This window comes from Euleptes europaea, chromosome 14, assembly GCF_029931775.1.
Source record: "Euleptes europaea isolate rEulEur1 chromosome 14, rEulEur1.hap1, whole genome shotgun sequence".
Classification (NCBI taxonomy): Eukaryota; Metazoa; Chordata; class Lepidosauria; order Squamata; family Sphaerodactylidae; genus Euleptes; species Euleptes europaea.
The window spans coordinates 5,458,839-5,476,271 of record NC_079325.1 but is presented as its reverse complement, the minus strand read 5'-3'; the positions used below and the strand labels follow the sequence as shown (position 1 = coordinate 5,476,271).

Genomic DNA, 17,433 nt, shown 5'->3' with positions numbered 1-17,433 from the left:
GCGAAGGGGCAGGGGAGAGGCTGAATGCAAGGAGAGGAGTGACGTGCCCAGCCAAAATGGTGGGCTGCTTGCACAGGGAGTGTGGTGGGCCATTTTTAATGCCTTCGGGCTGATTTACTTTTGATACTTTGGTCTGGAGCATCGAGGCCAATTGCCTTTATTTCCTGTTTCGTCCCTCTCTTCACAGCTGGTGAAGAGTCTTGGTCACATGAGAGGCAGGGAAGAGGTTTTGTGGGAATTGCCACTTTCTCAAAAGCCGTGAGAGTAAATGATGGCGGAAGGAGGCGGGGGCTTGAGGAAGTGAGCTCATCAGGAGGGAAAGGTTGGGTTGGATCCAACCAGCTTTTTTGGCTGGGGAAGAAAAGGAAACTGGAAGGCCCCCTTAACCACCCTAAAAGTTACAGGGAGGATCTTGGGACCTGCATGAACCAAAGTCATAAGGGCTGCAATAAAAAGGCAAATTAGTTGAGACTGAGTGGAGGGAAAACAACTGGATGGATCCAACCCAAGTGTTCTAGCCAGAATAATAATGCTTAATGTTTCTGTAGTATTTGCAGTCTTCAAGCTTTACTCACACATAATTTTCTTGTAATGCTTATAAAAACACTTATAAGGTAGGCCAGTATTATTATGATTGTATTTGGGGGGGGGGGTGACTGTGACTTAGCTGACACCACCTAGCAGCAGATGCAGAATTTGAACCCGAGACCTCCTGGATTATAGCTCATTCCCTTATCCACTTAACTATGCTACAATTATTTCGTTATGATGTTTAACATTGGGCTAGGCTGCTGATGTTGTGCCCGTACTGCAGATGGGGGGGGGGTTTGGAAGCTGAGAGTGAGGGGCTTACCTAAAGGCACCTAGTAACAAAGTGAGGTTTGAACCCGGGACCCCCTGAACCACTGGTCATTCTCCTTAGCCACTGTGCTGTGCTAGTCCTTAAGGGATAAGGCTTCTAGAGATGTTTATCTGGCAATAGCGAAGGAAAATGGCAGCAGAATTTGTTACGGTGATGGCTGGGTAGAGGAAGTGAGGTCACACCAGAGTAATAAGCTGATGGATGTAGTTAAGGCAGCAGCCTCTTAAAAGACAAGCTCCCTGCTGGGAGAGGAAGACGAACATCCCTCCCTGGTGCCGTTAAGAGGGGTCTATTTTGTCTTCCGTTTGCTGTAAAAGAAAATGGGTAGAATGGCTTATCGCCCAGAAGTTCACACTTCCCCTTCGCTTCCCCTGATAATTCGCATTTATCATTGTGTATATACTTACATGCGTATCTGGCACACAGGCCAAGGAAGCCTTTGTATCAGAGCGGGGATGTGAACGGAGACCTCCCAGATGCAAGTCCCATGCTGTAACCACTATGCCACATAGGCTTCTCTGACTAGCGTTGGCTTTCCAGGGTTTCCAGGAAGAGGAAAGTGTTCCCCCTCCCCATTTTCTCACTGAGGTCCTCTCAACTGAATATACCTGGGGTCGAAGCAGCAATTCTTCTCATGTAAAGCATGCACTCTCCCTCTGAACCGTAGCCTTTCTGGCTGGCTCGAGATGTTCCAGGCGCAGGGTTGCCAGCTCCCGGTTAGGAAATACCTGGAGATTTGGGGGGCGGAGCCTGAGGAGGGTGGGGTTTGAGGAGGGGAGGAACTTCAATGCCATAGAGTCCAATTGCCAAAGCGGCCATTTTCTCCAGGGGAACTGATCTCTATCAGCTGGAAATCAGTTGTAATGGCGGGAGATCTCCAGTCGCTACCTGGAGGTTGGCAACCTTGTTTGGGTGGCACCTGATTCTGTTCAGCTTTGGGACATCCTACAGCTAGGCAGAGAGACACCCACCCCATTAGAAACTACCCATTTGCCCCCTGTGCAAGTTGGACACATTCATCTGTGGAGGCAGCCTCTCATGCTTTTACACCGCGGAAGGTTCTTGCTTGGCGGTTGCCAACTGGCCAGAGATCCTGGTCAGGGGAGAGGCCTGTGGGTGGGTGGGGTATTTGGGTCAAAAGGAAAGAACATGGCCCTTCTTATGCCATACAGACGCTTGACGTCTCAGGCCGAGGGTTAATGAAGCACTCGGCCGTCTGCGGCACCCTCCAGGACGTGTTCCGGGAAGCGCCAGTCAGCAGGAGAATTTGTCGAGGGTTGGTGGCCCGGCGAGGTGGGCCAAGGTCCAGGGCATCTGGGTTCCCAGGCCTGGCGCAGATTAATCTCGGGCAAATCCTTCCAGCAAACAATGTGACTTCAGCACAGTGGGTTTTCCGGGAGGGGAAGCGTATTAAAAACGGACAAGCGAGGGAGAGCGTGCGATTGTTCTGCAGAATAATTCGTGTTGTGGAGGGCATGGCATTGTTCTGCCTTTCTCGTAATACTTTAAGCCTGGGGTCACCCAAGCCGTTTGGCAGGAGGTTGAGATGAGGACTACGATCCACTGCTACATAAGGTTAACTGAAGGAATTTGCAGCTGCACATTGTTATGACCATCCCTTTAATTAAAATCTATCCATCCAGTATGTTTGTATCCCTCCCTCCGGGGAACTCAAGGTGGCACACATTTCCCATTTTAGTCTTGCAACAACCACTCAGTGAGGTAGGATAGGCTGAGGGTGCATGACTGGCGTGATGTCACCCAGTGAGCTTCAGTGGTAGAGTGGGGATTTGAACCCAGGTCTTCCCGATCCCAGTTCAGCCGTCCAACCACTATGCTACACTGGATCTAAAAGGCTTGGACAAGCTCCGAGAGGAACACAGATCAATTCTCAGCTAAGCAGGCATGATAGTTCAGTGCAGGGGTCCCCAACCTAGTATAGTTAAATTGTGGAACTCCCTGCCCCAGGATGTGGTAATGGCTGCAAACTTGGAAGGCTTTAACAGGGGAGTGGACATGTTCATGGAGGAGAGAGGAGTATTCATGGCTACTAGTCAAAATGGATTCTAGTCATGATGCATCCCTATTCTCTCCAGGATCAGAGGAGCATGCTTGTTATATGAGGTGCTGTGGAACACAGGCAGGACAATGTTGCTGCAGCCGTCTTGTTTGTGGGCTTCCTAGAATCACCTAGTTGGCCACTGTGTGAACAGACGGCTGGACTTGATGGAGCTTGGTCTGATCCAGCATGGCCTTTCTCATGCTCTTACAATGCATACTTATTCTCTCCTGGATCAGAGGAGCAGGCCTATTCTGTTAGGTGCTGTGAAACACAGGCAGGATAATGCTGCTGCTGCCGTCTTGTTTGTGGGCTTCCTAGAGGCACCTGGTTGGCCACTGTGGGAACAGACGGCTGGACTTGATGGGCCTGGGTCTGATCCAGCAGGGCTTTTCTTATGTTCTAACCTTTTTGAGCCAGAGGGAAATTTTAAAAAATCTGCTCAGCCAATGAGAAGCCCTCCTGGGCAAAAGCCCCATCTGGCTTAGCCCACTTCCTGAAAACATTTGGCAGGCACCAGGAAAAGTGTTGATGAGTGCCATGGCACCCACGGGTACCACGCTGGGGACCCCTGGTCCAACAGAACCGCCATGTTCAGAAACAATCTGTATATTAAGGCCGGGTTCTGGGGGAAGGGGATTCAGTGGCCAGAAGACAGAGATTCGGACAGATGGTGGAGGAATTAGGGCAGTCACGATGGGGGTGGGGGCATCTGTCTGTATCCAGGTGGGTTGCTTCATCTTTTCTGCCGGCATGACCCAGCGATTGGGGCTTAGCGTTAAAGACCGTTGCCTGTAATCAGTTTAATTGGTAGATTTGCTCATGAGGGCAGATTTAAGTCCGAGTGCTCCAAATTAAGGGGATACATTTGTCTTTTGGACTCAGTTCCCCCACCCCCCATTCTGATACTCCCTTATAATACAGGAAGGAAAAAGAAGGGGGGGTCTAAGAAACGTCCCTCCTTTTGGCAGATACCGAGTAGCGTTTGCAGCTTTAATTGTACACCATTCCCAGCTAAAGCACCTACATCGAGGTCTTAGCGATATGCAGATCTGTCCCCCCCCCCGATTTAATTGGTTCATTAATGGATTTGTCAGTTTAAGAGGCAGATGATGAATCAATTAGAAAACCCTTCGATCGGTTGACGTTCCTAATGAGGGAAATAAAAATGGCAGGGGGAAACGAAGCCGACGAGAACCCCAGAAAGGGTCCCGATACTTGGGGGTGGGAGCAGGGAGGCCAGAGCAGTTGGGGGGGAGTGGGGCAGGGAGGGCAGAGAAGGGGGGCATTCGCCAGGAGATGCCTAGCTGGGGGGGATTAGCGGCTGCCTCATTAGGCCAGGATGCGCCAAGCGGAATCCTTGTTAATCATTCATGGCCTCCAAATATGTTTCCCCGGCGCTCCCCGAGGGCCGATTAGGGTTTGCGATGGCGTGGGCTCCGTCCGCTTCGCCAGGCTGTTTCAGGTGTTTTGTTGGGGCCTCGCCGGCAATTCAGGCCTCGTTGGCAGAGCACCAAACCTTCTCCGATAGCGGCGAACGCAGCTCAGCCTGAGACGGAGGCGTCGTCGGGAACGATTCAGACCCTCCAACGCTATGGTATTAGCGGAGGGGAGCGGGATATTTCGTTTCGTTTCTGCTCTGGTCAAATATAGGGTTGCCAGGTCCCTCTTGGCCACTGGTGGTAGGTTTTTGGGGCAGAGCCTGAGGAGGGCGAGGTTTGGGGAGGGGAGTGACTTCAATGCCATACAGTCCAATGGCCAAAGCAGCCATTTTCTCCAGGGGAACTGATCTCTGTCGGCTGGAGATCAGTTGTAATAGCAAGAGATCTCCAGCTAGTACCTGGAGGTTGGCAACACTACTCAGATAGGCTTTGCAGGTTTCAAAATGCTTCAAAGGTCTACAGGACTTTAGTCAGCAGGGTTGCCAACCTCCAGGTAATAGCTGGAGATCTCCTGCTATTACAACTGATCTCCAGCCGATAGAGATCAGTTCACCTGGAGAAAAGGGCCACTTTGGCAATTGGACTCTATGGCATTGAAGTCCCACCCCTTTTCAAACCCCGCCCTCCTCAGGCTCCACCCCAAAAACCTCCCGCCGGTGGCGAAGAGGGACCTGGCAACCGTAGGTATTAGAAAGATGTCAATAGAAGGAGACATATCAGAGGCTGAAATCCATGGATATTTAAGGAATCCTTAACGTACACTTCATAGGAAATCATTTTTTCTTATATTGCTTTCAAGTTTCCAAAAACAAAACAAAAGTATCATTTGTACACTGCCCCAGGCCAGAGAGGACCTTCAGAGACCCTTGCCCTCCCACGTGGCTGTGTGTGCGAATCCACAAAGGCCGTTTCCCCACAATGCTCTTCCACCTCGCAGATTATCTCGATGCCCCGAGAAGGCACATGCATGGCTGCTTCGGTCTCCACGGCGATTTGCTCCGAGCAAAGGCTGAAAGCTGCCATTAGAGTTACAGCACATTAAAGAGATGGATAAGTGGAAGTTTAATATTTTATTTCCGCAATCTGTTCACGTAATCGCTTCCCTCGCATTGCAGGACGTTTGTCAGCCGAGGGGTGACTCCGTGCAGGGAGACGCGTCCTGTCGTCACCGCCTGTTCGCGGGACCTCCGAAGGAGGCTCTGAGGACCTCCTTCGCTGGGCCCCACGTTTGCGTCCGAGGGCCCTGCCGGTGATGCACGTCTTGCCCTGCAGGTTAGCACGCTTCAGAAAGCAGGGGCGGCTGCAGAAGCGTGTGCGCGCGCACAGGGCAGCTTCATGCATGGCCGCACACATGTGGATTCAGCTGGCGCTCCGGAGCCCAAGTCAGGCACATTATGTCAATGGCAGTCATGCGCTCAGGCGCTTGGCTGAATTTTCACATTCCCGCACAACACTGAATCCTGTTCTAGGTCACCGTACTATGGATTATTTGGTTCCACTGGTCAAATTAGGAAGATTATAAGAGAATGAAGGGACCATCTTGAATTATGTGGTGATGCCAGAAGGAAATGCGCACCCTCCTTCTGGGGACAAAGGACCCCAGTTTTTCCAGTGCTCCCAGATTATCTTGAATTCTTAACCATTCCAACTTTTCGCAGACTTTTCTTCTTGGCCAGACATAATGCCTTATACCCCTCAATGAATTAATTGGCAGATTTTTGAAAACCCCAATCGAACAGAGAGTCTGCCCGTGTGGAAAGGCAAAGACAGAAACACTTATCCATTTTTTTGCAGTTAGAGCGGTTCCTCAGTGGAACAGGCTTCCTCGGGAGGTGGTAAGCTCTCCTTCCCTGGAGGTTTTGAAGCAGAGGCTAGGTGGCCATCTGTCAGCAATGCTGATTCTATTGCCTTAGGCAGATGATGAGAGGGAGGGCATCTTGGCCATCTTCTGGGCATGGAGTAGGGGTCACTGGGTGTGTGTGGGGGGGAGGTAGTTGTGAATTTCCTGCATTGTGCAGGGGGTTGGACTAGATGACCCTAGTGGTCTCTTCCAACTCTATGATTCTATGATTCTACTACTACTACAGCCCAGGGAGGGAGACGGTACAGTGTGAGCACCTTCCAAAGAGACACCATCTAAAAAGTGTGTCATTCTTGCTTGCTTGTTCCCAAACCTTTGGGGTGAAGCAGAGGGAGCACATTTGTAGCCAAGATGATAAGCAAACTGGGGGGGGGGGCAGAACTGCCCCTCCCAGTTCTGGGGCGACATTTGCCTGGTTTTATGTTGAGGGCAATTTTCTGGATGACCCTTTCTAACATAGTCATCAGGATTGGAAGCAGGGGGTCAACCCCCCCTTCTCTGGGAAGCGTTTGATTGACAAGCAATAGGTGACCCAGCAGGGAGATTAAATGTTAAGATCTGTCTGGCATCTGTCCCAAAACCCGTCATGGCCTGAAATCCCAGCAGCAGCTGCTGAACCTCTGGGTGAGTTTCCAGCGGTTTCCAGCAAAGACAGGCGCATCCCGCCCAACAGCGCCATGCCTTCTTCTGCTCTGGCCCAAATCCATGCTGTAAGGTTCGGAAACGCGGCTTCCTTGTAGAGAGGGGTCCATCGCTAGAGGGAGGAACAGGCTGGGTCCTTGCCGGCCACCCAGCCAGTCCTACATCTAGCTAAATCGCTCTTCAGTCCAGCTGATACCGAGTCTTGTCTTTTGCCAGGCTCGGAGGGGACAGCTAGTCTGGCTCCTTAGATTCCACTCCAGGTTTTGTGCCGCACAGCTGTTGGTACTGCCGGACCTTAGCCCTGGTAGAAATGGGATCTTCTAGCATATCTACATGCAGATGGTCAAAAGCCGATTTCTGCATTCCTGCATCTTCATTTTACATTGAACGTGAAATACAAGGTGGCCGGGAGCCATATTCTGTCACTTGAAAACCCAGACATGACAGACGTAAGGTTTTAAAGGGAGGTTTCAGCATCTCACATCTCAAATGTATCTGTGTGTTCCCAGCTGAAACACAAACAAGAGAATCCATTTTTGGATGATAGGGTCTGGCTGTGGAGCAGGTGGGAATCATAGAATCATAGAGTTGGAAGGGGCCCTACAGGCCATCTAGTCCAACCTCTACTCAATGCAGGATCAGCCTAGAACATCCCTGACAAGTATTTGTCCAGCCGCTGCTTAAAGACTGCCAGAGAGTGAGAGCTCAACCCCCCCCCGTAGCTGATTCCACTGCTAAACTACTCTCAGCTGTAAAAAAAAAAAAACCTAATGTCCAGCCGTACCTCTCCATCCATAATGTATGTGCATTATTGTGAGTCCTATCCTCTGCTGCCAACAGGAACAGCTCCCTGCCCTCCTCTAAGTGACAGCCTTTCAAATACTTCAAGAGAGCAATCACCACTTAAGGACGAATCATACTGGCTTACAGTGGCCTTCCCTTCCCCTCTCCACAACAGATACCCTGTGAAGTTGGTGAGGCTGAGAGAGTATGACTAGTCCAAGGTCACCCAGCTGGCTTCATGTGTAGGAGTGGGGAAACCAACCCGGCTCACCAGATTAGCGTCTGCTGCTCATGTGGAGGAGTGGGGAATCAAACCCAGTTCTCCAGATTAGAGTGCACCACTCCAAACCGCTGCTCTTAACCACTAAACCATGCTGGCTCTCAGGATTCGGTGTGCTTGGCCAAGGTTCTCAACCATGAGGACTAGAAATTCTCCTGACATTTCACCCTCCAAAGCCTCCACTAGTATGCCATCAAGAGTTGCCCAATGTTCTGCGGCAGGTACGAAACCCCACTGTTAGCTCTTTGGGGTTGGGATGTTGCAGCTCCTTCCCAGCCTTGTGGGACGAGAGCGAAACTCTCTCTGTCTCGGCATCCTTCACTGGCGCGTACTCCCCAGCTGCCGGCAGCAACAGGTGGGACTGGCCGAGTCCTGGCCGCCGCTGGAACGGATCCTAGAAAGCTGATTGCCCAGGAGAGGGGACCCCCGCTCCCGTGCAGGGGTCTGATGGAACTCCGAGCGCCTGGCTAAAGAAGGGGCCCATTGTCTCCTTTTTGGCAGGATCAAAGGGGGCGCTGCAGGCTGGGCGGCGGTCCAGGTCGACCCCTCTTTTTCTCCGCTCCCAGCTGCTGTCCCGGGGGACGAAGTCTTTGGCACCGAGACAAGAACTTTGCCTGAATGCAACAGCTGTTGAGGCTAAGAAAGGCGGGGGGGGGGGAATCCAAGGTAGCAGCTTTTCATTACTCCTGCCCATTTTTATTGGTGATGGAGATGGAGGTGGTTTAGAACCTGCCTTGTGACGTTCCCTCTAAAGAGGGGGGAAAACCTGTCTTCCTCTTTCCATCCATCCCTTCTCCTTCTGCCCTCTCCGTTCCACAGCAGTGCTCTAATCCCCTCCAAATCATTTGCTTCCTAATGGGATTCTCACATGCTGCCCCCCACTAACACAGCTTTTCAGCCCGGGAATCCACAGGATGTCTAGGGGCAGTATGATTTCAAGATTTTGAAGGGTGGGAGATGCTCTCTCTCTCTCTCTCTCTCTCTCTCTCTCTCTCTCTCTCTCTCTCTCTCTCTCTCTCTCTCTCTCTCTCTCTCTCTCTCTCTCTCTCGCACATTAGCATTTTTCAAATGGTTCATGTGTACGCCACCTCTTCTGCCTTTAGAGACACCCAACCCAGCTGAGCGTTGCCGAAGCTGTAAAAGGCAATACGATAAAACATCGTAAAAACTGCCACTGCTGAGATCGCAGGGTAAACGAGACCATCCGCGCACGTCTCTCAGCAAAGGCCTTCCAGAATAAAGATATCTCCTTCCCCAAAGCCTAAGACAATGGCACCTGTCCCCCTTCCTGCAGGAGGGGGCTCCGCAGTTTGGCAGCAGCAGCTGGAAAGCCGCCCCCCATGAGATCTCAACAAATAGGTGTGTTTTTCCAAATGGGTTTCGCCTGCTAATCTCGAATATGGGTCCGTGAACATGCTGCACGAAAACTAGTGGGGACTGCATGACAGTCGGGATACGCTATCGCAGGGGATCATGTCCAGGTTCACCAGGTGCAGAAAAGAGCAACCAAAATGATCATGGGGCTAGAGCAACTGCACTATGAGGAGTGCTTAAAACCCCTAGGGCTGTTTAGCTTGGAAAGTAGGCAGTTAAGGGGAGACATGACTGAGGTCTATAAAATTATGCATGGTTTGGAGAGAGTGGACAGGAAGGAGCTTTTCTCCCTCTCTCATAATACTAGAAAGTGGGATCATCTGCTGAAACTGGAGGGTGAGAGATTCAAAACAGAGAAAAGAAAGTATTTCTTGACAGATGGTGTAGTTAAATGGTGGAACTCCCTGCCGCAGGATGTGGTGATGGCTGCCAGCTTGGAAGGCTTTAAGAGGGGAGTGGACATTTTCATGGAGGAGAGGGCTATCCATGGCTACTAGCCAAAATAGATACTAGTCATGATGCATACCTATTCTCTCTAGGATTAGAGGAGATGCCTAGCATATGAGGTGCTGTGGAGCACAGGCAGGACAATGCTGCTGCAGTCGTCTTGCTTGTGGGCTTCCTAGAGGCACCTGGTTGGCTGCTGTATGAACAGATGGCTGGACTTGATGGGCCTTGGTCTGATCCAGCAGGGCTTTTCTTATGTTCTCTGTTTCCCACTTTGTCCACCTTGATGGCTCGCAAACCCCCCCCCTCCGATGGTGTGGTGAAGTGGGGGTTGTTGGTGTCACTAGGCCAAATCACGATTGACACAGCCATTTTGTGGTGACTGTCGAAAGAGCTGTTTTTCCCCGGGCGTGAAATTCAGAGACGGCTCTCCAGGGTCTCAGGCAGGGGTCTTTCATATCACCTACCTTCCCATTCCCTTTAACTGGAAATGCCGGGGATTGAACCTGAGACCTTCTGCATGCTAAGCATATGCTCTACCACTGAGCCACAGCCCCTCCCCCCTGCTGTGTACTCTGGTTCGGGCCAGTGAGAAAGTCAGAGACTTTGCACTTGGATGATCGTTGCTGTGTAATTCGGGAGGGTCACGTGGATTCTCATGCGCAGTCACACCTGCTTGGGATGGTATGTAATTGATGAGCATCAGAGGTGAATCTCGGGCCACCAGAGCCAGGTGGGAAGAGGCTACCTAGTGGAGTTCTTGCACCGTGATGCTTAGTCGGCCGGGTGAGACCCAGGCAAGGCCAAGTAGGAGCTTGTTTGCTAGGCGAGAGAGGGTCACAATGACAGAAAAAGGGAAATGCAGGGTACAAAGAATGGCCTTTTATGTGGGGACATTTCCTTGCAGTCACCCCCACCAACTGCTTCAGGGCTTCCTTTTGATGATGCATGCCTTTTCCGACAGTCAGAGGTCAGCTCTCTCTCTCTGCACGTTTTGCCCGTGTTTTCTGAATGCTGTTTTAGGCAGAACCTGGAAAACGCAGGAAAAACACGCTGGGACAGCGAGGCGACCTCTGATGGGCAGAAAAGGCATGCATAATAAAAAGGAAGGCCCGAAGTAGTTGGTGGGGGTGACCACCGGGAAACGCCCCTGCATAAAAGGCGAATGTGTTTGTCGGTGATCAGGGTCTCCAGTCCAGTTTCCCTCAAATCCCAAGCCCAAGGAATAAGGTTGCCAGCTCTGGGTTGGGAAATACCTGGAGATTTAATGGATGGAGAGTGGGGTTTGGGGAGGGGAGGGACCTTGGTGGGGTATAATGCCATATAGGCCACCCTCCAAAGTGGCCATTTTCTCCAGGGGAACTGATTCTCATCGCCTGGAGATCAGTTGTGATAGCAGGAGATCTCCAGGTGTCACCTGGAGGTTGGCAATCCCACCAAGGAGTCAACTCCCTGTACAATCACAGCTAGTCCATGAGGACTAGCAGAATGAGCCTGTTGTACTGTCACTCTCAGCAGCGACCCGTACTGAAGAACCCTAAGATGTCAGCCTCAGTTCATCCAGACAGTAGACAAGATGGTAAAGCGGTCCCTGGACTTGCATGAAAGGGGGACCTTCATGGTCAAATGTTTCCCCATGGATAAAGTCCCTGCACTTAGAAAGCTAGCTTATCAGGTAGAAGAGGAGACTAGAACCCTGGTCTCTGCTGTAATGGGTGAACATTCGACCACATGTGCTGTTCAGGAGAAGTACACCCCACCCAGATTGGTGTGAACTAGGCCTCCAAGGAAAGTCGAAAGGCGACCTCATTTTCAGGGACCCTTCCCACTTGGGTGACACAGCATCGAGCCAGGAGTTGGCGGGAGAGGAATCTTTTTTCTGGATATGCTGGATGGGGAAGGGGGGAGATGCACGGTTGTGAGGGAAGGGAGGGAAGAATTGCAAAGCGGCCTTGAGTCTGGATTCCCTGCTCCCTGTGGGAGAGTCAGCAGCCCCCTCCAAATCTGGGATCCGAGAACTTGGCATGCTGAACCACCCCTGGGCCCCTCCTGTAAAGCTGCCTTTGCACGATCAGATGGGATGTCGGGAGAGATTGAATGCGGCCTCGTGAACTTCAAAGGGAACTGCAACAGTTTGTGATTCCGCTCTCGGGGAGGGGATCCCTTCCCCGAGACACAGGCCAGGGTTTAAAACCCTCGCTTTGATCATGGCGGGTCACGTTCGCAAAGGACGTTGCAGAGGCTGAGCGGCTGCAGATAATCTCGAAAACGTTTTTTCCCCAAGTCTCCTCCCTTGCAAGACTGGAATGCAGCGCTGGTCTCTACCGCCACCAAGTGGGGGTGTCGAGAATGTTCCTTTTCCCTGTCCCTCCGTTTCTGTCTGATGCTTCCTTTCCTCTCCGGTCTAAGGAGAGCATCTTGGCGCACCCAGTTTGCACCAGTTTTCCTGGTATCCCCCATTCAAATGGGAAGAACAGAGGGAGCAAAACTGTTCCTGTGGTGGGAAAAGTTTCACTTGTGCATGACTTCATGTCCGGATCAGGGCTGGTAAAGAAGTGAGAGATGAGAAAAAAAGTCAAGGGTTTTGTCGAAGGGAGAGGCTTCTACTGTATTTATTTATTTACAAAATTTGTATCCCGATTTTCTGCCCCCAGAAGGGCCACCAGGGTAGCTAATGGCTTAAAGCGCACATGATAAAATCACATTTTAAAACCATTAAAATCAACACCCCCTCAAAAAAAAAAACCCAGTTAAAATAAACAACAATTAATGTTTTAAAAAGAAAACCGAGATGCGCGTCTGAAACTCTTGATCTCATGGTTGTCCTTTAAAATCCCTGCAGCTTCTGACCTACTGGTGGCAGTGACACAAAGAAAGATTGGTTAAAATAAATGTCATGGCAACCAGGTGTCACCGGGGCAAGCACGCTGGTGTCAGGGGATTGTGTAGAAACAAACAGTGTCTCGCCACTGAATTGTTAATGTCCAAGAGGAGGTGTCTGTACAACTCACCAAAACGAGGGATGTTCTCATCCATGGAGTCTCACCCAACTGAAGGATGGAAAGAAATGTAAACACGTCCCTTTACTCTGCTGCAAGCCCATGAGACTTAAGTGTATGACACTGACTAACACTGAGAGAGACACCATTGGGGCATCTACCCCAGTAATGCCAACTCGGATGTGGGCCTTAGGGAGAGAGAAATCTCTTCCCCCTCACTTGCTGCGGGGAGTTTCCAGGGATTGAATTTGGGACTTCCTGCATGCAAAGTGGCTGCTCCATCACAGAGTTGCAGCTCCTTCCCAAGTACGGAGGAAGCTCTCTTATATCAAATTGGACCATTGGTCCCTGTAGCTTAGCTCTGACTGGCAGGGGCTCTTGGGCAAAGAGAGGTTTTTCTCAGCACCTGCTACCAGAGATCCTTTGACGGGAAACGCCCGGGGTTGAACCTAGAACTTTCCCGCACACTAAGCAAGCGCTCTGCCACTGAGCCACAGAGCTGTGAGTTTACCGAGCTCAACACAGGCCGCTGATCATGCATTGGGAGTCAGCAGTTACTTGACCCTGCTCTTGGGTTTGCATAGATGACTGCCCTTGGTGGGTTGCCAGCAAACTGTAGTGCATCACAAGGCTTGCCCTGTTGGTACGGGAGTCCCTTCATCTACAGAAGCTTTTGCCATGCAACATCCGCATTATGTGTGTTTGTGTGTGTGTAAAGTGCCGTCAAGTCACAGTCGACTTATGGCAACCCAGTAGGATTTTCAAGGCAAGAGAGTAACCGATATAGTTTGCCATTGCCTTCTTCTGCATAATGACCCTGGTATTCCTTCACACAACTTATAGTTCAATGGTGGAACTCCCTGCCTCAGGATGTGGTGATGGCTGCCAACTTGGAAGGCTTTAAGAGGAGAGTGAACATATTCATAGCTACTAGTAAAAATGGATACTAGTCGTGATGCATACCTATTCTCCCCAGGATCAGAGGTGCTGTGGAACACAGGCAGGGTAATGCTGCTGCAGTTGTCTTGTTTGTGGGCTTCCCAGAGGCACCTGGTTGGCTACTGTGTGAACAGACAGCCGGACTTGATGGGCCTTGGTCTGATCCAGCATAGCTTTTCTTATGTTCTTACGTTCTTGGTGGTCTCCTGTCCTAGAACTAACCAGGGCCAACCCTGCTTCTGTGATTTGACAAGATCAGGCTAGCCTGGGCCATCCAGGTCAGGGCATCCTCCTTACAGCTGCAGCCAAAAGCTAGCTCAGCGCTTAGTCATCAGTGTTAACTCATAGGGGGGATTGCAGTCCCCAGTTTCCCCCACACTATGAGCATTCTCCCAGTCTATGAGAAGATTTTGCTGATTGTCGTACAGGCGTAACCATTATGTGAGCCTGGGTTTGGTGCCAAAATCTGTCCTTAGTGTCAAGGAGAAGCCCCGGCGCATATAGAGTAATCAAGAATAGAGTGCCTCTGAGCATATACAGGATGTCCTTTTCTCTCCCCCCTGCCCCCAAGCAACTGCATCCCAGTAGGCAAATTGGGTGGATGAGATTTCCGGGTCAGAAAGTGTAACTGTCATCCAGGAAGCCAGGGTCTATTTTTTAATTTTCATTTTGTGTTTCAGTGTTTGGAGAGCAGAGGCTGCATCCTAAAGCACTGAGTGTTCTGATGGCATTGATACAGGTTGATGGGGTGGGGAGAGATTGCAGAAAACTAATGTGTTTGAGTGTGGGGGGCAGACCTTGCTGGTTATGGACCTTGGAGTGTGTTCAGGCCAAAGAAGAAAGGACGCTTTCCTTCACTCTCTCTGTCTCCATTTTGCCCTTCTCTTCCGTTTTCTCTTTCTCTCCCACTGTTTGCTTGGGATAACTTTACCGTAACGGTTATACGTCTGGCCCCACGCCAGGCCCCATCTTCCATGTCCGGATTCCCTGGGTAACCTTGGTCCATCCTCTCACTCCCATTTCAGGTGGGGGCTCGTTTTTCCATTGGGTGGAAGGAAAACTAATACTCGTTCTGACCTCTGCGCTGGGAGAGGGAGAGATGAGAATTCGGCGCTTCAATATAAAATAGACACAAGGAGACAGGATGGAGGTTTATAAAGTAATGTTTGCTGCTGGAGCGAGCCAGTGATTTGTCTCCCTCTCTCCATGTGCCAGAGCGAGGGTTCACCCAACGGAGTGGATTGCCGGCAGGTTCGGGCCTGACACAGGGAAAGAGAGGCATTTTTATCCATCTGGTAACTCATTTATGGAACTCCCTGCCACAAGATGCAGGAGTGGGAGCCAGTTTAGACGGCTTTAATAAAAGCTTAGGCAGGTTCGCGAAGGGCGGGTTTCTCAACTGCCACGAGAACTGATTGACACCTCTGTGCGCAGAATCAATGTAAATAAGTACAAAGCATTTAGCCTTGTTAAATATTGTAGGCATCTTGGAGACATTCCTTGATTGCCTTAATGCTTAATCAAATTACTTGTTTTCATGCCAGTCGGAACCCTTTGAAACGTCTCTGGCACAATTCGTACATTCCAGGGATGGCAATGGTCAGGAATGGCACAGTGCAGGGATGGCCTGGCACCTCTGCCCTCTGCCAGGAAGGCCCCATCATGTCTCAGTCAGGCACTCCACTGTGATACCCAGGGCACATGATCTCCCCCCACACACATACACCTTTTTTTCTCAAGGAGAAGTCAGTATGATCAAACATCCATTTTGATCAGCCCTAGCAAACTTGGCATTGCCCATGGGATATGGACAAGAAATCGTTGTTTTACAATCCGTTTGATAGCCCTGGGAGCGAGGGGCTTATCCCACACAGATTGCTACCAATCAACCTGTAGAGTCGGGGACAGATTCAAACATTTGCCAATTTGAATTCACATTCATCCAAATTTCCAGTTTCGCTTGGCACGAGTCAGTGAAATTTCAGATCCAAACAGGAATGAGTTTTTCGTGCGCAAAATGTCACCTTTTCATTTGAGTGCTTGAGGTTTTTTTGTTTGTTTGTTTGTTTTTGTGGCAGGGAGTTTTGGGAGTGTCAGATCTCAACTCTTAAATACCAAATGCCACCTCAGTGTGCGGTGAAATACTATACAATATCAAATTTGGAAATCCAGATATCATTGGTTGGACAAATATTTGAGGCTGTCTGGAGAAAATCCAGCATCAGGGTTTGGCCGGGGCAATTCTGGGAATTTGGCAGGGGGAGAAAATTTGTTCCGGTGTTAGTCCTCAGGATTTGGAGACGTCTCAAAGGAACACGCGCTCTTGGCAAGACTGTGGTGCGGTCAGGAGTGTAGAAATGGGATGTTCTGGTGCGTTTGGGCTTATGCATGACGCTGGTTGCTTGTGCTGTTAGGGATAAGCTGTGCTGTAAAAAAGGCCCATATGTCTGATGCATATAGCCAAGCACTAACCCATTCCATAGATAGGCACCTTCCCTCCCCTCCCCTGACTTTTCCCTCCCTTTTCCCTTCTCCTCATCTCCCCCAATTTTATTTTATTTTTTGGTTTTAAAGCATGATGTCGCAGTTCCTCACAGATTGACGCTTGTTCCCCCTTCCATCTGTCTTTTCCTACCCAGAATTCCCCTACACCCCGTCTCCACCTGGCACATCTGTGGCGCAGTCGACCATCCCCACAGCCGTGATTGGGGGCGTGGTGGGCGGAGTCTCGTTGGTCGTGGTGGTTGCCGTGGTGGTCTTTGTGGTGCTCCGGCACCGGCGCCACACCTTCAAGGGCGACTACAGCACCAAGAAGCACGTCTACGGCAACGGGTACAGCAAAGCGGGCATCCCCCAGCATCACCCGCCCATGGCGCAGAACCTCCAGTATCCCGACGACTCGGATGACGAGAAGAAAGCCGGCCCGCTTGGGGGCAACAGCTACGAGGACGAAGAGGAGGATGGCGCCGGGGGCGACCGGAAGCTGGTGGCCGGCCCCAACAAGTACGACGACGACTCTAAGCGGCCTTACTTCACGGTGGACGAGGGCGAGGCCCACCCCGAGGCCTACGACGAAAGGACACTTGGTTTCCAGTATGACCCCGAGCAACTGGACATAGCCGAGAACATGGTCTCTCAGAACGATGGATCTTTTATTTCCAAAAAAGAGTGGTATGTGTAGCTTGTTCCCACCCACCCCAGGTTTTTTTTTCGCCCCCCCCTCTCACCTGCTGCGTGTTGCCTCCAAGGTACAGGGCTATCACACGCGGCCCTGCATGTTTTCACACACACAAACAAACCCGTGCACGCGCACCAACACCTGGTGGGGGGGGCAGCGTGACAGAGACTCTTTTAAAAGAACTGCCGTTGGTTCAGAGGCAACCAGGTGAAGGTGAAGGGGGGCTGGTTGCTTTGCTTATTGGTTTGCTTGTTTTTTTTGTGGGAAGGGTTCAGTTTTTTTTTTTTTCCCCTTCAGTTCTCCGAGGGATTTTTGTCCCCTGAAGTGTTGTTTGTATTGATCAGTGGCTTTGGTGTTAATACTCTTTGCTTTAATGACTACTGCCCTCCTTGTAAAGAAGACCCCCCCCCCTCCCCACCTTCTGTTTGTGTCTTAAGGTGTCTCTGTGTCGACCTTTGGGTTTCCCCTCCCCCTTGCCTCACCCCCAAAACACTGGATTTTGTATGTTGTCTTAAAGTTGTGCCGGGCAAGGGGGGAGCCAAAGGCGTACCAATGAACTTTGGAGAC

At 50.8% G+C, this 17,433-nt stretch overlaps 1 protein-coding gene across 1 annotated transcript in view; it reads left to right on the top strand.

The window, feature by feature from the left end:
* The window catches only part of LOC130487366 (nectin-1-like), a 152,804-nt gene extending 135,924 nt beyond the window's left edge, over nt 1-16,880 (top strand). Inside the window, exon 6 of the mRNA XM_056860858.1 lies at nt 16,328-16,880. Within this exon, the coding sequence (XP_056716836.1) occupies nt 16,328-16,869 (542 nt within the window). The 3' untranslated portion in view covers nt 16,870-16,880. The remainder of the gene's footprint in view (nt 1-16,327) is intronic.
* The last annotated feature ends 553 nt before the right edge of the window (nt 16,881-17,433 follow it).